This window comes from Miniopterus schreibersii (assembly GCF_964146895.1).
Source record: "Miniopterus schreibersii genome assembly, chromosome: 15".
Classification (NCBI taxonomy): domain Eukaryota; kingdom Metazoa; phylum Chordata; class Mammalia; order Chiroptera; family Miniopteridae; genus Miniopterus; species Miniopterus schreibersii.
In genome coordinates this window covers 48,427,045-48,449,718 of record NC_138115.1, presented here as the reverse complement: position 1 = coordinate 48,449,718, position 22,674 = coordinate 48,427,045, and the positions used below count along the sequence as shown (strand labels likewise).

At 50.0% G+C, this 22,674-nt stretch overlaps 1 protein-coding gene across 3 annotated transcripts in view; it reads right to left on the bottom strand.

The window, feature by feature from the left end:
* LARS2 (leucyl-tRNA synthetase 2, mitochondrial) overlaps positions 1 to 22,674 on the bottom strand; it is an 84,344-nt gene that overhangs the window by 11,401 nt on the left and 50,269 nt on the right. For all 3 annotated transcript variants that reach the window (XM_081159189.1, XM_081159190.1, XM_081159191.1), the window contains 7 exons: positions 21,731 to 21,846; positions 19,699 to 19,982; positions 16,026 to 16,124; positions 13,217 to 13,354; positions 5,591 to 5,691; positions 2,763 to 2,945; positions 891 to 1,060 (listed from right to left, as the gene is read on the bottom strand). In XM_081159189.1, coding sequence (XP_081015315.1) covers positions 891 to 1,060; positions 2,763 to 2,945; positions 5,591 to 5,691; positions 13,217 to 13,354; positions 16,026 to 16,124; positions 19,699 to 19,982; positions 21,731 to 21,846 — 1,091 coding nt within the window. The remainder of the gene's footprint in view (positions 1 to 890; positions 1,061 to 2,762; positions 2,946 to 5,590; positions 5,692 to 13,216; positions 13,355 to 16,025; positions 16,125 to 19,698; positions 19,983 to 21,730; positions 21,847 to 22,674) is intronic.

Below are 22,674 nucleotides of genomic sequence, written 5' to 3'. Positions count from 1 at the left end.
TGACTTTATACGCTTGAATCAGCGCATTAAAAAAACATCAGCCCAAGAAGCATTTGGGGTTTCTGGTACCCACTAAAAATGGCTTCTGATCACCCTGGCCGGTTTGCCTCAGTGGTCAGAGCGTCGGCCTGCTCTAAAGGGTCCTGGGCTCAATTCTGGCCAAGGGCACATACCTCAGTTGTAAGCTTGACCCCTGGCTCTGGTCAGGGCGAGTTCGGGAGGCAACCAATCAATGCGTCTCTCTCAATGTGTCTCTCACACATCGATGTTTCCCTCCCTCCCTCCCTCCCTCCCTCTCTCTCTCCCTTCCACTCTCTCTGAAAAGCAATGAAAAAATATCCTCGGGCGATGATTAAAAAATTAAAAATTAAAAAATGGCTTCAGATTTCCTAAATTCCTTTTTTCTACTCTCTCAGTTCCTCACTAGCTGTGTGACTTTCCACAAGATGTTTAACCTCTCTGTGCCTCATCTCTATCCCCATCTGCAAAATGAGGAAGCTACACAAGTGCCTTCGTGTCCCTTTCAGCTCTCACATTCTGTTCTGCTGATATAAGGTACGCAGTGTGTCAGCGTGATCCTGGACTTGGTTCTCTGCCTGCATGTGTTAGGTATGGACACATGGAAAGCGGGCAGCTCCCTGAGATCCTGATGGACAAACGCAGGCCATCATTAGAAGGAGCCATCTCCTGAGAGTAAGTCTTCCCACGGGAATGGCTGTACTTTCACTCCGCCTTGGTGAAATAGCAAAGCAGTAGGATCGATTATCCAAGGCAAGTGGGGCCACCAGGAGAAGAAGAAGCCCCATGAGGGCCCACCCCGAGAGAAGCGGGCACACAAACCTCGAGTGCCAGGTACAGAGTCAACCAGGATCCCGGGGGAAGTTTCTGACCTGAGAAATGACCGAGTTCTTGTACTTCCAGAGCTTGTTGGCCTCAGTCTTCTCCTCGTTGCTCAGCAGCTGGGGCTGGGGAACCTCCCCAGAAGTCCTGGCCTCGATAAACCGGGTTGCCAGGGACCACAGTCGCTGCTGCCATCTCAGCACGCCGGGCAGTGCATCGGCTGGGGTGGGTGTTGGTAAACAAGAGAGAAAGAGAGACAAGGGACAATATCTGAGCCAAGAAAAGCACCTGAGAATTGAAGACACACTTCACTGTGCCCCAGTGGATGGATCCAAGGGCAGGTGGAAGGGCCCGTCCTGGCCACCAGTGTCTGGGAACTCAGACCAGGCCAGATTCCATAGCTCTCAGAGCCCCAGATATTCTGAGCACTGGACAGCAGGGCTACTTCAAGTGCTGCCCACTGACTGTCCACGCCCGTCGTCGGCTCAAGCTCAGAGGCTCAGGCTGGAGCATGCCCACTGTGCCTGGGGACACAGTCGGCTTACACTGGACTAGCTCCTCGTCTCACTTGGGCAAGTTCCTCGTCTCACCTGGGCAGGTAACACACACATGCAGGGGCCGTGGTCTGTAGACCGCTGGGAGCAGAAGCTGCTATACAGCATGAGCTGTTTTAACACAACCCTTGTCCTTGCCAGACATGTTTATTACCCATTTCAAACATGCTCATCAAATCTAGTTGCTGATCTGATTGTCTGGAGACGTTGAACGAGCTCATCTCGAGGCCCTGGGTCACAGGGTAGCCGGATTAAGGCCAGGCCAGTCTTTTACTCTTTGGCCACTGGACCAGGTGGTCCTAAGCCCGATGCACATGGGACCTTCTGGAAGGCTTGCTAGAAATAGCTTCCGGGAGGCCACCCTGCAGAGAGGGGTGGGAGCAGAACCTGCGCCTACAGGTCTGTGCTTTACAATCCCTGGGATCCTAATGCAGCCAGTTCCAGGACTGGCATCTGCAGCGGTTGCTCTGACCACTCTTCTCACTAGAAATGAGACAGCAAACTACATGGTGATTCCAGGTCTCTGCTCACATCTTCCCATCGTGACACGTGGGGCAGATCACACCGAGGAAAAGTGAATGACCGCTGGACAGTTTGTTCCGGGACATTCAGATTGTTTTACATATTCTATTATACGTACTAGTTATAAGTAAGTAATATGCACATCACATAATACACATATTAAATGTGTAACATGTATATTAAATATGTTACACTATTTATAAGTATATAATATGTACATACAATCATTGAATAAATCCAAGATTATTTTACTTCATGCCGTTTTACATCTAAATGACTCTGGAGAGAGAAATCTCCCCTGTGGGGGGGGCTCTGGAGGTTGCTGTGGTGGCTGAAGAGGTCACAGGTAAGGTCAGGACCAGGCCCCAGGCGGGGGTTTCTGGATTGGTGAGGGGCGATGACACTATTCTAGAAAAAAGCCTTTCAGGGCAGATCAAGAGGGGACTGGCCTCTGGGGCCACAGCGGGCCCGGGACGGCGTGGAAGCTAGTCTGGCTCTGAGGACATGGTCACCAGGTGGGTCCTCGTGGAACCTGCATCGGACACCATGGGCTTGTGGGAGGCAGGCTCCTGGGCCGCCCCGGGGGCCATGTCGCAGGTCAGGGGTGAAGACCGGGAACCTGTGACGTCAACAGGCTCCCGGGGTGATCCGGAGGCTCATCACCTGAGACACTGGGCTGTGCCTGGCGCCACCCTGGGCCGCACGGGACCAGCTGCCACCTGCCGCACGGGACCCATCCCGAGAGCCCTCTGCCACCGCCCTCAGCAAGGACACCCGAGCCCCCAGTTCCTTCGGCGTCCGAGGCAGGCGGCAGAGGGGGCCGGTCGGGAAGAGGCGCGCACTTACTCTTGACATCCCACAGGATGTCCTTCTCGGGAGGGGCGGCGAAGAGCAGGTAGAGGCGCAGGGTGTCGGCGCCATACTGCCCCACGGCCTCCGCGGGGTCGGCGCCGTTGTGCTTGGACTTGCTCATCTTCTCCCAGGTCACCGCCAGCTCCTCTTTCGTTTTGGCATGGACAGGAACAGGGCCTAGATGCCAAAAGCACACACAGGCATGACGCATGCGACCCCGGACTGTTCTATAAAAACACATCCAGTAAGGAAACGGTGGCTGAGCAACTACAGGTGCCCACGGGAAGGCCTCCGCCACTTCACTTAACATGCCTCCTTCCCGGCCCCAGCATCATGTTTAAAAAAATTTTTTTTTTTTTTAAATATATCTTTACTGATTTCAGAGAGAGGAAAGGACAGGGAGACAGACAGAAACATCAATGATGAGAGTCATTGATCAGCTGCAGCCCGCAACCCGGGCATGTGCCCTGACCGGGAATCAAACACCGATTGCCTGGATCCTAGGTCGACGCTCAACCACTGAGCCACACCCGGCTAGGCTAAAAATGTTTTAAAATAAATGAGGCCCACCTCCCACCACCAACCTTCCTGTCACGAGTACACGGTAGTTACAACGAATGGCCTGTGACCATTTTTTTCTCAACCACAAAATAAGACAAAGCAATCTCCCCCTTTATAAAAGTAACTTACTTATATACAAAAAATAAAATAAACAGGAGTAAGAATGACTCTACACATCTCTGTTTTCTTTGTGGGTTCGGGGTTTCCTAGGAGAGCTGGCAGCTGGCCAGTGAGGCCTTGGAGCAGCAAAGTGCCCCGAGCGGTCACCTGACCCCCAGGCCCGGTCTCGGTGCCCGTGTCTTAGTCACGGAGAAGACCTCACGCTGTCAGGGCCCATGGAGTTAACTCGCTGGGCTCATGCCGAATGTGGTCCCTCTGCGGTGCCAGCCCCACGCCCTGTTCTTGGAAGCGTCTCCTTCCCACCCACATGGTGGTCCAGATGGTGCTGACGGAGGGGGCCCTAAATGGCCGTGTTTGGAGGAGGTGACTTGTTGACAAGCCCCAGTGGTTGGGACCAGGACAGACATCTGACAAGGCTAAGCCTCTTTCTCAGGAACTGGGACTAGCAGACAGAAGCTCCATTTTATGTTGGGCACTGCAACCATAAAGATCTAGAGGGACGGGGTGAGACTTGGCCTGGTGGCTCCCCAAGGTCACTTTGTAAACTTAAATTATGGGAGAGCAGAATCCAAGTCTGGAAAACAGGGCGGACGAACAGAGAGAAGCAGGAAGAAGAACTGGGGGCTCGAGCAAGAGGGAGGAGAGGTGAGTGGCCTGGCGATCTCCCTGGCGCGGTGGGGTCCGCGGTGTTTCCTCAGCTGCCTTGGGGTGATGCCCTTACATCCTTGTGCTACACTCGCCTCTGGGTGGATTTCTGCTATGACTCCAACAGCCACCAAACTCCCAAGGAACTGATGCGGGTACCTAAAAGCCAAGTCCACACTCACGAGAGGCCCACCCACCAAGTAGATGGAGGTCGCCCTCCCAGAGGGCAAGTCTCCATGAGAAGGGAGAGGATGCCCACACCGTGAGGCCTGATGCCGTGGAGCAGAGGGAGGGGCTTTGTGCTGGTTGTGCTGAGGTTCGGGGAATCGCTGTCCCCCTCCCCGCCCTGCACACGCCCTCCAGGCTGCAGCTCACCTTTACAGCCCTGCTGTGCAAACCAGGAAAAAGGTATATTGCTGGGCAGAGCAGCTGAGGTTAGATAAAGGTGCCCACTCATGGCAGATGTGGCCCTGAGGTGTCTGGTCTGGCACATGGCTGGCTGTCAGGCCCGCTCACCTCCCAGCTAGGGCCTTTGTGCAGCGTGCAGGCCCCGCCCATCACACTGACCGCCCACTTCACAGTTGAAATCTATGTGCCCCTGGGTTCAGCTCCTGCCCCTCTGGTCCATGTGGGGGAAACACTGCTAGTTTCTGCTTCTCCCACTTCTTTTTCTCCACGGTGACCATTCCTAACCGGCCACGTCACTGCTTTAATTAGGTGACTCATCGACTTACCTTATTGGTGTAGGCGGCTGCCGACCATTTAAGAGGTGTTAGGTTAACCTAATTTCACCCATTATGCACTGGTTTTCTAAAAACTTTTACGGCCAGAGTGCTGGGGGTTTCTCCCAGCTGCCTCTATGCACAGTCCCCTCCCCATTTCCCAACATGTCAGTTTCTTTGGGCGCTGGGTGCACAGGATACATGCTCATCACGCCACCTAACAAGCTGGAGGGAGGAACCCTCTTTGAGGAAGACTGAAAACACAGGGTGGAGGGAGAGGCTTGGGAGAGCAGGGAGGAGAGGGGAGTCCAGGGAGTCAGGGGGAGGCGTTCCACCAGGGAGTGCTGGACGGTGGCTGTGGGTGCTGTGGGAACAAGTAGAGAGATGGCGCCCTAGGTTCTCCAATGCACCCTCGACCACATGGGGAGAAATGCTGGGGCACCCCAGTCTTGGAAGAGCATCTCTTGGGTCTGGGGGCTCTGTCCCTGAAAGGGGCTGTCAAACAGGAACTAGGACAGGAGGTGATGCCCGAGCTGGCTCTATGTTACATATGAACAAACACCCTGCCAGAAGCTAACACTTAGGCTGGATTGGACGGTGCCGAGGAGCAGACAGTCAAGGGTGCCAGCCCAGAGCAAGCCGAGGCTTAGAGACCAGGTGGCCAACAGGTCCCTCTCCTGGCTTCCCCACCCAGCCAAGGCCTCTGTCAGTGGCCCTCAGGCCTCGCCTCGGTTCTTTGCACACACCTGGGTGGGATGGATGGGCCAGTCTTACCTGTGAGATCTACTTCCTCTCTCTGTACATACTGACCAGATGGTAGGCGGAATGTCTGCCCCTTGATAAGGCCTTGGGCCAGCAGCTTATGAAAAGGCTCTCTGAGAAAAGATAACAGGAAAAGAAAACTGTGGGGCAGGAATTCAAAGCATCCAGAGAACAGCAATAGAAACTTTACCAGCTGATGGATGGAGAAAACCACCCTCTCTGAAAACAGGCAGGCTGAGCAACGCCACTTGTAAATCTGCTTGAACAAATGGCTCCTTACAAATAAGCGGTAAGAGCCCTGACCAGGTAGCTCAGTTGGTTAGAGCATCGTCCCAATACGCCAAGGTTGCAGGCTCGATCTCCGGACAGGGCACACACAAGAAGCAACCAATGAATGTATAAATAAGTGGAACAACAAATCCATGTTTCTCTCTCTCTCCTCTCTTCCTCTCTCTCTCTCTAAAAAAAATATATATATATATATATATCAATAAAATATAAATAAAAAATAAATAAGCGGTAAGAAAACTAAGTGAAACCAGCAGGTACTAACTTCTTCCCACTGTGGAGAAGTGGAAAGGGCTGGCTTTGGGCTTGGAAGGCCTGGATTTGAGTCTCAGCTCTGTTTCTCAATGAATCCCAGAAGCCAAGGCAATTCACTTGTTTTTAGCATCAGTTAGCTTATCTGTAAATGGGAGGCAGTAAAAATCTGCCTCAGAAGGTTGTTGGGAAGATGAAATAAAATGATCACATGAAAATACTTGTAAACTCTAAAGACCCACACGGACGCCGGCTACATGCTGAACGGGCATGAAGAAAGGACACAGAGAGCTTCAAGCTGGGGCTCTGTTCACACAGGTTCCTTCCCCCTCAACCTTACATACAGTGCCTGCTTACGCTGTTTAGAAATTTTTAAATCATACAAATTACACATGAATATACCCTTTCCGCTCATCAGACATCACCCCCGCCCTCCTTCCTAGGCCTACTCCCCTCTGAGGGGGCAGTTATTTTTAATAGTTTGATGAATATCCTGGAAAAGTCTGGACACTTTTTCCAGCACCTTTCCCATACAAACCTGTAAATACACCCATATGGTTGTAGACATTTTGGGCGGCATTTAAATCAATGGGACCACAGCGTACATTACTTTGTGGCATTTCATTTAACGATATGAATGGATTTTTTTTTCCACAACAGTCCACACAGATCTATCTCATTTTTAAACACCTATCTCCACGCATATCACTGGCAGCCTGCCGTCCCTTTGAATATGCAAACCCGTGTAAGTGAACCTGCTTACGTTCTTCAGAAATTTTTAAATCGTATAAATTATACATGAATATACGCTTTCACAGGTTCACTTACACAGGGTGGCTTTTATTGAGAGGTTCAGAAACCAATAACTTCAAAGACGCCACACTGACCACAAAACTAGCTCTAGTGCTGTAGGCGGGGGGCTGGCTTCGTTGATTTCATAGGCTCTCATTTGGCCGCAAGGCTGTCTGATTAAGATGAGCTCTGCAGCTGACTAAGGTCCCTGGACAGGCCCCGGGCTGTGCACTCTGCACCCCGTTACCATGGCTGTGTGGACAGAGGTGGCTTCAGGGAAACCTTCTAGTGGATTTAGGGAGGCGGGGGAGTTGAACAAAGAGACTGCGCAGGAAAGAGACGAGGGTCAGCTAGAAAAAAAGGATTCCTGGCCTTCGTATTTTAAACTCTCGTGATGAGCATGTGTACGCGTGTACATGCTGCTGCCTAACAGGAGAGAAACAGATGGAAAGAAACAGACCGTAACTTTCCCTGCTGGGCTCGGTGCGGTGAGGACGCCTCTGCTGCCTGAGGCTCCAGGGCTCCTGCGCCAGTGTCGAAGGTCCTGCCTCTCAGTTCTCACTGCGAGTCCACGGCTTTGGTCACTCTTGAGAGATTTTTAAAAAGATGTCTTTGGGATGGAAGCAGGGAGGGAACACTCTAGATCCTAAAGATGAATCAAAATCCCCAGCCTTTAATCCTCAAGAAGGGTGGGCGAAGACCCAGGAACCCTGTTTCCCAAGTGGCGCGGCGCCGCCACCTCCTGGGACCAGGCGGCATTGCAACCTGCCGCGTGGGCGCCTAACTCAGCCGGTCTGCCTGAGGCTGCGCTCCTCAGGCCTCAAAAAAGTAGACTTCCAAATGCAGTTAGGCACACGTACCGAAAAGCACGTAAATCCTAGGGGTCAAACTGATGAATGTTCACAACATAAACACCCCGGTGTAAGCAGCACCCAGGTCCAGGGTGGAAAGAGAAAGACGCAAATGAAGGTCAGACGCTGGGTGCTGTGGCTTCCGGCTGGGGCCATGGCCCTTTGGCAGGGAGGGGTGCACTCCAGGATTTCAAACTCTGTCCACTTCAAGCTCGTAGGAGCAGCAGGAACAAGGGAATCAGAGTGGGAGAGAACCCCGAGTGTTTGCATGGAATTTCACAGCGGGGAAGGGGTGCTTTCCAGTTCCTGGAATTCTGCTCATTCCCAATGATTCCCCACCCCTACCCTTCCAGGGCCCCAGGGGGGTCTCCACAGGGCTGTTAAATCTGGTTCTCATTTTCCTGGCTGACCAGACACAGCCACACCCATGTGCATTTAGCTATAAATGAGGACTCACACTTGTTTATTTATTCAACACACATCTGAGCAACAACTGAGTACAGAGCATTCTGCAATTAATCAGGGAGCTTACAGTAAAATGAGTGGCCCGAGACGTGCTCGTAAATAACAGTCGACACTTCGAGGAGGAGGCACCAAGCGTGATATGCAGGGGCGAGCTGCCTGGGAATGAGGGTCCAGGGGACGTCAAGGGCCTGGCTGGACTTGGAACCAGTCCTGCTGGAGCAGAGATCACCCACACTGCCAAGTTCGTTATCAAGACGCACAACCGGTGTAACACATTTCCCATTTGTTTGTGCAGCCATTCGCTCAACAAACGGTACGTGGGACCAAACTCGTAAAAGCAACTGGGTTAGTCACTCATCCCAGTGACTGTGGATAGCAGGGCCTTCACAAGAAAGCAAATCACCGGAAACTCTAGGCCATCAACAACCCCCTCTGACTCGGGGACCATCCAGAGTGGGGGCAGCATGCGGGCCTCTGCCTCGAGGATGGCCCTAGGCGGCTTCACTGCATGAATACACGTCTGAGCTCCTTTTTTCTGAGTGAGCTTCCTCCTTGCTCCTTTGACACCGCTGCTCGGGGTGGCTGCGCAGCTTGCGCTATGGCACAGCTACAGACAAGCAGAGTGGAGACCCTTCCTGTTTCCTTGATCGTTTGGACGGCACTGACCCAGACATTACTATTGATACCTGCTGGTCACTGAAGGCCACCTTTGTCCCACTAAGAAAGGGGAGGAGGGAAGAGAGAGGGAGGGGAGGAAGAAGCTGAGGAGGGTGGGGTGTGGAGGTTGCTAATTAATAGGATAAACAAGGCATTTCAGAACATAGGCTATTTTAAGCACTCTCAGGAAATCATTGCATACAAGGGCTATGTTAACCAAGATGTGGCAACAAGAATCTCAGCACATCAGAGCCCCAACCGGTCACTATGGATGACACTGACCTACTTATGACACCCTAGAGAGCCTCCTGTCCACTCTCCTAACCTGGTCTGGCAGCTACTATGTAGATCGGAAAAAAGAAAAGAGGGAGCCATGACCTCTGCAAACAGCTTCTAGCTAGGACTTTCCAGGCTAAATTCACCTTCTCTTCTCCCTCGCCGTGTCTGGGGCCATCATGCTCACATCATCAGCCAGTTTTGTAGGAAGCCATGGCTGTTCCGAAGCTGGAGCCATAGGCCTGCTGCAAAGGAGCCAGAAATCACTTAGGGCCTTTGTTTCTAGGCCTACATGGGACAAGTATTTCTCAGGCTGTTTGGTCTTTGTCCCTAAGCTCTGTCCAACTCTCCCTACACCAAGGAGAACCCTTCCTTTGAAGAACTTAAACTTGTACTGTTTATATCAAGGGGTTAATCTCAGTGTATTTAAACAGTCACCAAGAGTGTACACTATCCACCAGACTGAGACAGTGACAGGACACGACGTCCATCCTCAGGGGTGATCTTTGCCCAGTGAGGGAGAGGTTTCCATAAAGAAATCGGAAACGCAAGGCAGAATCACAAATTCTACAACCCAGCGTATGAACATGTTAACTCATTTACTGCCCGAGGATTAATGCTGTTAATATGTTTAGTTCCTGATGCCGATCAGTTTATTTTTATACGTGAAGCATTCTAGGTTTGATGAGAAGGAAATCATTTTAAGTATTTAATTTGTGGTCCTAAATTAGTTTTCTATGCAGTAGGTTTTTCACCCATGTGAGCATGCCCAGACCGAGGGGGCAGGTCTGCGCTTTCCATGCACTGCCTTTTTTTTTTTAAATATATCTTTATTGATTTCAGAGAGAGGAAAGGAAGGTGAGAGAGAGAGACAGAAACATCAATGATGAGAGAGACATTGATCGGCTGCCTCGCCCGCAATCCAGGCATGTGCCCCGGACCAGGAATCGAACCCCGATCGCCTGGATCCCAGGTCGATGCTCAACCGCTGAGCCACGCCCGGCCGGGCTCCATGCACTGCTTTTTAATGAAACTTGATTTTAGTCTGCATGATGGAGGTTTGAAAAGTAATATATTTTTTAGCTTATCAAAAATTTAAAAACACAGATCCTTTAACACAGCATTCCCCAGTGTCAGGACTTGAACCTGCAGATATGATTCCAAACACCCGCCAAGAATATAAAGAGTCACTGGACTTTTGTTGTTGTTGTTGTTGTTGTAACAACAATGAACAAATAAATGACTGCTTAAATAAATTATAGCAGATCCATATGATGGAATACTATGAATAAATTAAAAAGAATAGAAGATTTTTATGGGCTGATGTGGAAAGATCACCAAGATATATAATTGGATCAAAAAAGCAAAAGACATATAAGCAATATACGTAACATTTAGAAATGAGTGTATCAATAGAAACATGGAGCTGTGCAAATTTTTTCTGGAAGAAATAAAAAGACACTGTTAGCAGGCTGAGGAGAAGTGTGGAGGGTGGGATGCAGGGAGATCTCAATGCTCCCTTTCTGTGCAGCTAAAAGTTTTTAATCTTAGACACATAGTCCTTTTTTATTTTTATTTTTTATTGTTAACCAGGGTTATCTGGATGGGGAGATAATCAGATATTTTCCTCCTTTTCTCTGCAATTAAAAAATATTCTAAACCTGGCTAGGTGGCTCAGTTGGTTAGAGCATTGTCCCAATACGCCAAGGCTGCAGGTTCGATCCCTGGCCAGGGCACATTCAAGAACCAACCAATCAATGCATAAATAAGTGGAACAACACACTGATGTTTCTCTCTCTCTCTCTTCCTTCCTCTCTCTCTAAAATCAACAAACAAAGCTTAAAAAAAATATATTCTAAAGGACGTTGCGTTAAAAAAAGAAAAAAACAAAACATAACAGCAACTCAAAACTACATCCCAGGAATTATACTCCTGGCAATATGGCAGATGGTGAACCTGGTTTAGTGTCCAGATGAAAAACAAGTGAAAAACCAGATAAGATACTTTAAAAACCCAAAACATTGTTTTAAATGTGTCATTGAGCCGGCAAACTCACAAAAAAGAACTTGTAGTTGGGCCTTCATTAAAGAACATGAGAGATATCCTGAAGCAAATGTTTTAGATAAAAGGGACGTGACTTCAGGTGTTAAGATCAGAGATTTGAGCAAGAAGAGAGAAAAGATATTAGCAATTCCAACTACACTCCCACTAGATACTTTTGCCGCCTCGGACAGGCCGGATCTGAAATCTACTCAGAAGAACCAAGGTCCAACCATGGCTAAGAAACCCCTAGAGGAAAAGAAGAGAGTAGGGGGCTTCCTCTGCTGAATATTAGGCTTGTAAAACTAAAATAAATCCAGTAAACAACTAACAGGCACAGCAAAGAGCAAACAGACCAATGGACGGAATAAAGACCCTGTAAATAGGCCCTTGCGTGTATGTGAAAGCTTGATTTATGAGAGGGAGGGCACCATCGAATGGGGGGAACGGAGGGAAATGGATGCTACTGAGACACTAAAAGCAATAAAAGATTATTAAAATTTACTACATTAAATTAAGAGGTTTTTTCATCAAAAGACATCATAAAAATAAGGCAAGCTAGGGACTGGGAAAAGATACTTGCAATACATACGGCTGAAAAAGCATTAGCACCAGAATAACTAAAGGATTGCTACAAGCAATAGAAGACGACCCAGAAGAAATACGGGCGAAGGACACTCATAGGGGTCTAATGGAAGAGGCAACGGATGTCCACACTCATATCAAGAACATGCCAAACGGCAGTAAGTCAGCAGTATTTTTAAAATGCAAGTTTAACTCACAGAGCAACCTGTTCTACAACCACCAGACACAGAGCTGGCGTAATGATGAAGACATAGGTAGGGCAGCGGGAGCCCTCATCTCTGCTGGTGGGAGAGTTGGTGCTCCTGAGTCAAGCTGAACACGGGCAAACCCCACAATCCAGCGGTTCTACTCTTAGAAACACACCTTCCAGAACCGCCGACGTGCGTGGTCAGGAGCCACATGCAAGAAGGCTCCCGGCAGCTTCGTTCAGAGTTGCACGAACCAGCGCAGCGACCACTAGCGGTGGCATGGACTCACAGGCTGAGTCCTGGGTGAGAGTCCCATCCCCGTAACAACACCGCACGGCCCTGAGCAGGGAGGGGAAAACTCCATGCAGCAACACGGATGAATCCCAAGGGTGCTGAGCGAGGAAAGCAGGACAGGACACAGGAAATATGATTCTATCCAAACACAGGAAAACGAAACAGTACGTAATGCTGAGAAATATACACAGAGATGGCACATTTATAAAGTAAGAGAATGAATAATTTAAGATTCAGGACAGGGGTTTGCTGGGTGGGGGGTTGGGGGTGGAAAGAGAGATGCTAGGGTTCGAGAGGGCACCCTGGGGGCTCCGAGGAACCTGTCACACACTGTTTCTTAAACTGAGAAAGGGGGGCATGGAATTTCATTTTATGCTTTAAATTGTTTAATATATTAAATGCATGTCTCATATATATGATATTCTTCATGGGGAAAAGGCACATACACATCTTTCTGAACATCATAGGGACTAGATCGGAGACCAACAGTAAATAATTTATCCGTGGATTTACAATGTGATTCCCTAGCTTTCAATCCACTACATACTTTTATCAGAGTGCTATTGGGAGGCAGAATTCAGTCGAGCTCAGAGAGAGAGCTTACACCGAGGGACCAGAAGGTAAACATGACCTCACACGAGAAGCAACAAAGAGCTGTAGTAAAACATTATAAACCACTCTTCTCTGCCTCAAGTAAAAATCTCAGTTGCATAACTCGGTTAAACAGAGAAGAGCTGGAGGCAAGATTCGATGGGAGCAGTGACACCACCTGCTACAACAATTAAGCAACAGAAACGCACTTCCAGTGGTTAAGGCCGACCTTGACCTCTAAAGTATACTTGAAAAACAGAATCCCGCTACAGACCTTTACCTGGCTTCGAAGGACGGACACCGCTGTAAGTTGCTGGTCATGGTACTGATTTCTCCTGCAGAGCAGCATGAACGCTCACCTGTGTTTGACCATTTTTTGATTGTGGCAGAAATGACTAAAGAATCTCGCGTAGAACAAGTGCATGACAGCGTGCTCTTTCCCCCCGATGTACAGATCCACAGGCATCCAGTAGTCCGCCAGCGTCGCGCTGAAAGGGCTGGAGGAAAGAGAAACGGTCACTTTCTTTTAAAAACCTGCTTTGCCACAATTGCATAAAAGAGACAGGCTGACTGTAATTTGCATATGCCCTGAAATAAATTATGTCAGAGAAAAACACTGATTTCCTTTTTAAAATATAATAAGAGAAAACCTTATATAACAAAGGAGAAAAAAGTCAGATTGGTGTTAATTTATACAATTCATAAAAACTGTTTCAGAAGCCATTACTGCATGCAACATTTTAACAGACGCAATTTTCATAGAAAATGAGGACAAGAGGAAAATATATCAGAAAAAAAGATATTTCCATAAAACGCATACCTGAATACCTAGATTTATTTTAATTTTTATTATGATAGAAAGTCAAGATTTTTAAGTCCTTACCAATAGGGGGCAATGTGGCACTTACAATGGGGACTATCATGTGCACACTAAATGTTCATTTTAAAACAAAAATTCAATCTTATTTTTAAAATGCAGATAGTTAGCAAGAGCTTGCATTTGGCTCCTGAATGTAATGAGCAAACTTGGGGTAACTGTTGGAAAAGAGTCCGACTCTCTGTCACCTTATAGGGCTTCAGGCCACAGAGATCCTAAGAAAGGCTTCCTCATTTCCTCATGCTCCCCGGTCCTAACAGATGCTGGGGAGGAAGGGAAACACCACTTCCCTCTAGGACTCTTGGAGGGGTGTGTGTGTGTGTGTGTGTGCAGAGGGGTGCGTGTGTGTGTGTGTTGGGGGGGCAGTGCTGGCTGGGGAGCCATCCAATGAACTGCACTTCTGCCTCTGGAGGATTTGTACTCCGTGGTTTCAAATGTTTGACAGCTCTCTCCCCGGCGCCTCTTTCCCCGGCATGGACTTGGCTGGCTCTGGCCCCTGTTGCCGAGCAGGTGAGCCTGTCCAGCCACCACGCGTGAGCATCTTACTGCAGCTTGGTCTTCTCTCCTCCAGTCACTATGCCAGAATTCTAGTAAAATTCAAACAGAATTGTTTTCTTTGTGAAAAATCATTCCCCAGAGAAATCTAATCCAGGTGACAGAAGAGAAAGAGAAGCCAAGGATGGCACTCAGCCCCCAAACAAGGTCAGGATAAACTAGGGACTGAGAAGCTGAAAGCAGCTGTAGCTCGGATCCACGATCTGCCCGGAAACACCGAGTGAGGCTCAGGCCGGCGCTGAAACGCAGGCAGACTCTGGGAAGGAAACGACGAGCTGTGGTGGTCTCAGGCGGGGCTGTGAAGGCCTCAGGACTGTCTTTCACCGGGTGAGGAGGGTCCCACCACTGTCATTTAGAGTGTCCCTCATCTATGAGGAGCTTTTCCTTTGAAGGGCTCTGAGAGGTCCACAGCCTGAGTCCCCTGCATCCAAAGCCAGCTGTTACCAGGCGGGATGCACCACAGAGCCTTCTAGAAGGAAGACCGAGAAGAGGGGCCCCTCTGTGGGTTAGCCAGGGCCACGCAGGCGGTTCCCAGGCACAGCAGTCACCTTGTATCCTTCTGCCTCTGCTGGCTACTGTACTCAGGGTCCCACTCACAGGACCTGAACTCAAAGCCAGAACCGCAAGAGTGCCGGGGGGCAGGGTGGGGGAGGGCGGGACGCCCGTCTCACTGGAACTATGTTATAAAGGGGGGCATTTGTATACATGGGCTTCAGGGTTCAGAATAACTGCTCTCCCACAGACAAGGGCACGCTGCCAAGGTCTCCGACACAGTAACTTTTTGGTAGTTTTTCCTGCGCTCTGTGATAGCTTCCTTTTGTTCCCATTCTCTCCTTACCTGTCTACCTGCTGCTCTCTTCCCCTTAATTATCTGCTTTTTCAAGGAAACAAGCACAGAGCTAAAAACCAAATAGGTCTGCAATTCAGAACAGTGCTCTCTGGCCCATTCCTTCCCTAACCCCTTCTCCCCAGCCTATGTCTCAGGCAAATTTAATTCCCTTAGCTGTTTCTTCTGGCAATTATTAAAAATATGTGCACACTCTTCACTGACTTACCAGTTTTAGATATTAACTGTTGGCTATGCAATAAGGGGTGATGTCCCTTAGCTCTGATAGTCCCTACCTCCAACCTTCCCTGCACAGTTACATCACTATCTTCAGTTACGTAAATAACCTGAGATGGTTATAATCGCATCAGGCCAACGTGGGGCCAAGGGGGAATGACTATAGCACTGCCTTCCGTTTTCTGTGCTTTACCTCTCTTGTACTAAGGACTTATGCGGCCATGAAGAATCTAATTCAATCATTGAACACGCTCCCTTTACGAGATCTGCTTCGAGGAGCACGGCGACTGACAGCTCCCAGTAGCTCCATCTTTAAATCCCCTCGGTGAACATGCTGAGGGAAACGACCGGGGCGGCGTCCCCTCTGCCTGGCCTGGGCTCTCCAATGGACAGGCTTTGCATGGGGCGTCCTGTGGGCCTGGCTGAGACCTTCTCAGAGCTGCACTGTGGTCTGAGGCTCTTCCTACCCAGTCCCCCTCCTTCCCTGGCTCCCTTCCCAGGAGTCAGACCCACACCAGGGCTGAAGGGCGCTCCCTGTGGACTCCTGCTCCCTCACCCTTCATTCCTCATAGGCATTTACTCCAGTAAATCTCCTGCACATCTAATTCCAGGCCGGGGCTTGCTTCTTGGAAGACCCCGGCGGACACATGTCTGAGGAGTTGGGCGGCTCTACCTGTGAGTGTTCCGAGGGTCGGTGTATCTGAAGTAGTACCAGGCGGAATCCACAAAGGTATCCATCGTGTCTGTCTCTCTCTTGGCTGCTCCCTTGCACCTAACACACAAATGAAGTCCATCAGCTTGTTTCTTTTAAATATTAATGCAGTTTTCCACCAGCTTTTGAGAAAGCCATGGTAGTTAGTGGGAATTTGAAATGTCCTAAGAACAATGCCACATCAGGAAGAGACAATTCAGAGAAAGCTCTCCTTTTGGATTGGATCCTGCATGATGTTTTAAAGAAATTCACAGAATAGAAGCTTCAATCTTTAACAATTAAAAGCCTATTCTCTACTTCTCCGAACCGAACCTGGTAGAAAAATCTAACAACCTAAAAGGACAAGACAAGAGTACGTGTCTTTTTGTGCATTAACTTCTATTTCAGGCACGTCAAAGCTGCCTCAGCCTGGGCCTACTTTACAACGCTGGAGAGGCAAATCGATTTATGGAGAGAAGCTGAAAACCAAATGTAGCAAGACATTGTGCTGAAAAATGAACTTACTTTTTTTTTTAAAAAAATTCTGCTATAGGGGGCAGGGTGCAGAAGTCCACTTGGATAACCTTGGAAGATAAATCACCTTGAGGCCCAAAAGCAGGGGGAGCCGCAGCCAACTCAAACCAGCTCATGAGAATCAGCCGTAAGCACCTCCTCCCAGCTGCCAACGTCAAGTAGGAAGCCTAAAACCAGCCTTTGGTGGTAGTGCACACACCAATCGGAAGCCCCCTCCAGAGGGCTACTTAGTACACATGTACCAACACCGCTGCCTAAACGCAGGCTCCTAACAGACCTACTGTTCAAGGAAGTGAGTGGAGAGCTTGGTGAATGAGGGGCTGAAAAAAGGCAACCCTCATCCTAGGGATGGAGATGCCCAGGGACTGAGGTCCCACAAGGGGCCCAACTGCAGAACCAATTGTGTAGCATGTTCCTAGGGGGATGGGCCTGGGGAGTGAAGGAACCAGGTGCCAAAAGCCACAGCTTCTAGGGACCCAAGAGAGGGTGCCCTTAGTCAAGCCTAGCCTAGGACGGGGCTCAGCTCCCTTGAAGACCCCATGAGACCTGGACCAGCAGTGGATGGATTGAGCCAGCTATTAACAGGGACCCTGTGTAGCAGTGAGGAGCCACAGCTAGAGGTCACAGCTCAGACTCCAGGCTCTCCCTTTGGAGGCACAGAGGCAGGACCAACCATCCCTTCAAGCGCTGCCCTGTGGGCTGTATTAAGTCTTTGGGGGTCCTTGGAGGGGCATGAGGAGCCCCAGGAGGAAGCGGTGAATCTTCTATTAATGTGGCATGCCAGGGCTTGAGTCTGTTTTTAATTTTTAAATAAAAGGAGGGATGCATTTATATTTCACATCTGTGAAGCAGTTCCTGCTGGCTTTACAAATATCACCGAAGGAAGCAGCCATTCCCCACCTCCCTCGTATTAAATGGAAGTGGCCGAGCAGACAGGAGCCTCCGATATGGGGGTGGGGGGTCTCTGGGGTTCCCAGGGACCTCCTGCATTTTAGTCAGGGGGCTCCCACTCAGAACAGTGGTGATCCCTGCGGGTAGGAGCTTATCAGAGAGACCCCCGAGGGAATCCTGCTTCCTGCCACCTGGTGCTGCCCTAAGACACCCTCTCAACAATGCATCTCTGCCTTAAAGCCAGGTCTTTTAATTTGGAGAGCAATCAACTAGAACACAGTTACTATTTGGGGGGAAAATTGGAAGATAAAGGTTACTTTGTCTCCCTCACCATTAGTGCACTGGTACCAGGTGGGAGGGAAATGCAGGACTCAGCTGAGAAAAGGAATGACATCCGGCCATGCCGATTTCCTTTTGGATGGTCATGTTGGACTTACAGACAAGCAACATGCTTTACTGCTGACTCTAAAGCCGGAGGGTATGGCAGAGGTGATTCGCTAAGTGGGAGGGGCAGCTGATGGTGACGGTGACATTATCATTAGCTCCAATAGTAATAATACCAAGACTGGGCAGCACCTGACCATGCTTCACAGGCACGATACTACTCATGACCCCATTTTGCAGATGAGTAACTAGGGTTCAGAGAGGTTAAAAACCTGCCCAGAGTCTTGGAGCTCAAGGGTAAGGAATCCACGTCTGTTGGGCTCTGGTGCCCGTGACCCTCACCACTGTGCTGCCCGCTTGGCCACCCTGGCCCGGTGGCTCTCAGCCCTGGTGCTCAGTAGAACCATCGGGGAGCCTTGACCAATACCAAGGCCTGGGCTCTGCCTTCCAGGAATCTGCAGCCTGGGTAGGAAACCTCATTCCTGACAACGAGGCCCTGACTGCTGTGAATGGAGACCTGAGGACCACCATGTCCCCGGGAGAAAAGCCCTTTGTTACTGCTTATCAACAAACAGAGCCCATGGTTCTACCCTAGAACAGTCCAGAGCTTCCTATGTTCCTGCCTACGAGCCCCATCTCAAATCTCAAGGCTACCTGTACGAGGCCCTGGGAGGACTGTTGGCCAGGTCGGATGGTCAGACGGTGGTGACACTTCTATTCACTGAATGCAGGGGCCACCGTGCAGGATTATATTGAGTCTTCTGAACAGCCCTTCAAAAGGATTATTTTAGTTCCTGATAAAGAAATCAAAGCTCAGAGAAGTCAAGTGACTTTGCCAAGGCCACACAGCCAGTTAACAGGCCTGTCCAGGACTTGAATCCATTACTGTGGGACTCCCTGGCCTGAAATGCGGTAACCTAATGAAAAACCTCGTAACTCAGCTCTGTACTGGCAGAAGACTAAATTACTTCCAAATGTCCTCATCGTGACTTCTACAGAGCAGAGAAAATGGCTTTTTCGTACATGAAAGAAGGAAAATACTGGAGCTTGGTATTGGTTATTTATTTATGAGCCAATAAGGCATCATAAAAATTACACTTGAGACAGGCCAGGGAGTTGACAGAAAAACACAGTACCACTTGCAAAATGAGGAGAGGGAAATGTGGTATGTTTCGGGATATTAAAGAATGAACCCACTGAGCACACTCACTGCAGTAGCCTCTACTCTGCTCCTGGTGCTAAAATCTCCTGTTATCACGGTTGCTAGATGGGAAGACACGCTCTCTCATCTCCAAGGAGCTCTTTGGAATATAAAATAAAAGAGAGCGGTCTCTCACACCGTGTGTTGCTTTTCCATCAGTTGGATCGGATGCTTCTGAGAAACGTGCAAATGGACATTGCTGCTCCCCCAGCTCAGAGCCTGGGCCCCAGACTCCAGCCCCTTTTCTCAAAGGTCCCGAAAGACCCTGGTATTCTTTTTTTTTTTCCTTTTTTTTTTTTAATATATCTTTATTGATTTCAGAGAGAGGAAAGGAGAGAGAGAGAGGGATAGAAACATCAATGATGAGAGAGTCATTGATTGGCTGCCTCCTGCATGCCCCCGACTGGGGATCGAGCCCGCAACCCGGGCATGTGCCCTGACCGGGAATCGAACCCTGATCGCCTGGATCCTAGGTCGATGCTCAACCGCTGAGCCACGCCTGGCCGGGCAAGACCATGGTATTCTTTCCAGCCGGTGGGAGGCCCAGAAGGGAGTAGAGTTAGCCCCGGGGAAAGGGGCGTCTGAGACCCCAGCAGGGCACTGGGGCCACAGTTGCCGTCTCGGCAGGGGCAGGTGGTTCCTTACCTAGGGCAGGAGCAGTTCACCCACTCGGATGCTGTGGCCAGTGGGGAGCCCCCCTTGCCAGTGAAAGACGTGATGCTGGGCAAGGTCACGGGCAAGTCCTCCAGGGGCACAGGCACCGGGCCGCAGGCCGGGCAGTGGACCATGGGGATGGGCGTGCCCCAGTAGCGCTGCCTGGAGATCAGCCAGTCCTTCAGTTTATCACTCGTCACATCTCCGCCCACTCTCTTCCTCCTGGCTTTCTGAGTCAGGGCGAGAAACGCATCCTGCCGGCTCATACCTGTGAACTGAGAGGGGAAGGAGAGGTCCATTCCTTCCTGCGTGAGAACAAGCCATTGCCCCGGGCCACCACCAGGACTGCTGGGTTTCTGTTAATGACCTTCGTGAGTCCAGGTGCCTTGGCCCTGTGAGTCCCTTCCTCCTGAAGATCATACTAAAAATTATGTTTTATCACTGGGTTGAATAAAAACAAATATAATTTTTGACCCTAAAAGTTCACTTTTTTCTTCTAATTTTAAAAGAAATTAAAACCTTTGAGGGGAACCCTAGGCACTGCGTCCACCAGGCCATCTAATAGGTGAAGCAGCCCTGGTTCCGGGGCTCCCGGAGCCCCCCTGCAGAGACCACCACACACCAGCATTTAGCTGCCAATCAACAACTGCATCCTATGTATTTTTAACGACTGCTCCTATGTTGGGGGGAAAAGCAACCAGAAAAGAAAAACTCAGTATTGCCTGGAAGCAGGACTGCAGTCAAGCAGGGAAGGAACGGGGCCCAGCCTGAAGAACTAGGACCGCTCTTTTTTGCCTAAACGCTTCCATTTTATTACAGCAGGGCAGAACCTTAATAGTAGAAAAGAGAAACCCTCTTTTCACCTGCCGTCTTTCAGAGAACGAGACTAATGACAAGAGCCGGGCCAGCGGGGCCGGCCAGCAACCTGCACCGTGTGTGCCCAGACTGGCTCAGGATGGGCTGCCCGCGCTCGGGGCCGGGCCTGTGCTCGGCGTTGTGGCACAAAGGCAGGGCGATCTGGCTCGCCCTCAAGGAGCTCACAGTCACAGGCATAGGAAATAGAAAGTACAGCTACCGGTCAAAAGCAGCTCTGTTCACGCAGGGCTGGAAGTGTCCCTGGAGTACAGAGCTCGCCACGAGGAACACTTCACTCTGGGAGGGCACTTTCCATGCCCTGCACTCCCACTGTCACACACAGTCATGGTGCACATGCTCAGAAAGTCTATCTTCGCCCTGGCTGGTTTGGCTCAGTGGTTAGAGCGTCGGCCTGCGGACTAAAGGGTCCCAGGTTGGATTCCAGCCAAGGGCACGCACCTCGGTTGCAGGCTTGATCCCTGGCCCAGGTCGGGGCTTTTGCAGGAGGCAACCAATCGATGTGTCTCTCTCACACTGATGTTTCTCTCTGCCTCTCTCTCTCCTTTCCACACTCTCTGAAAAGCATGGAAAAAATATCCTTGGGTGAAGATGATTAAAGAAAAAGAAAGCCTATCTTCTGCACTGGCCGGGTAGCTCAGTTAGTTAGAGCATCGTCCCGATACACCAAGGTTGTGGGTTCGGTCCCTGGTCAGGGCACATATGAGTGCACAAACAAATGGAACAACAAACTGATGTTTCTCTCTCTCTCTCTCCCCCTATCTCTCTCTAAAACCAATAAAAATAATTTTTTTTTAAAAAAGTCTATCTCCACACATCACTGTATTTACATACCAGACGCTCATGAATGAAAGTGATTTCCTGGGAGAGGTCATTTTTCTAAGCAGATGAGTCCCAACGTAAAGCTCAGTTACTGTGATAACCAAACTACCCTAGAATTGGGTTCGACTTCATTGATAAACTTCTAGGTCTTGAAAAAGAATGTGATTTTGTTTTCACAGCCTAAGAAACGAGGCTGCGAGACCATTAGGGGTGGGGAGGAGTGAGACGGCAGGCTGCAATCTGCACCAAAGGAAAATGTCTCATCAGACTCGTGTCAAGGTCACGAACTTAGAAGTAAGTCCTCAGGCCCAGGCCATGGGGCACCAACCTCAGCGGAGCCACTCAGCCTCTCCGTGCCGTCAGGCAAAGTTTCAATGACTTCCGAATAGGACAGGCCCAGGGTTTGGGCTACGAGGGTGTCCTCTGCACTGGTGCTGGGAATTCCTATCAAGAGGGGAAGAAAAAACACATGACGTCTCCTCTGCAAACCCCGGAATCACAAAATAATCGGCAGCACCGACCCTTCGGGGAGATGCTACCTTTTCTCGTTAGAGAAGCTATAAAAAGCGCACAGTCACTGAAGAGACCCCCCTCCCCTGCCCTAACGAAACCAGGTTACTACCCCGTAACCTTTAAGTCTTCTTCCTTGGCTTAGTTTCTTTTCAAAAATAGTAATTCTAAAACATACAAGTTGGGGTACCTTTCGTCACTGACACAGTAAGTCACAAATCTTGGGGGAGCCTCTTCTCTGAACCCCCTCAGTGACGGAGGACAGCGCGTTCTCCCGAGAGGCAGGCGGATTCCTCCAGCATTTCCCGCACCCTCCCGAGCTGACCCCTCTCGCGCTTCCCGGCTTCTAGAGAAATCCACGCAGCCAGGAAGCCGGGAGCTGGAAGTGTGTTTCTTCATCCTGCGCCCGTTCCCAGAGGCAAGAGCAGCTGTGAACAGACATTAATCCCTCAGCCCACACACACCCCTGAGGAGATGGACTGGAGCGCGGGTTAATCACCCCTCCAGGGGGCCAGGCCCGCTGTTTCGGCGCCAGCGATTCCCAAGAACGGGTGTTTTGGGTGCTGGTTCTGCAGGGCCGGGCTTGAGCAGCATCCCTGGGCTCTTCTGGCAGCTCTACCCTAGCTGTGACCAACAACAATGTTTCCAAAGTTGACAAATGTCCCCTGGTGGCAAATTGCCTCTGGCTGAGAACTCCTGCTGCAGTGTCAACTGCCACAGCTGCTGGCATCCTTGTGGTTGAGATGTATCTCGTGGCAACTG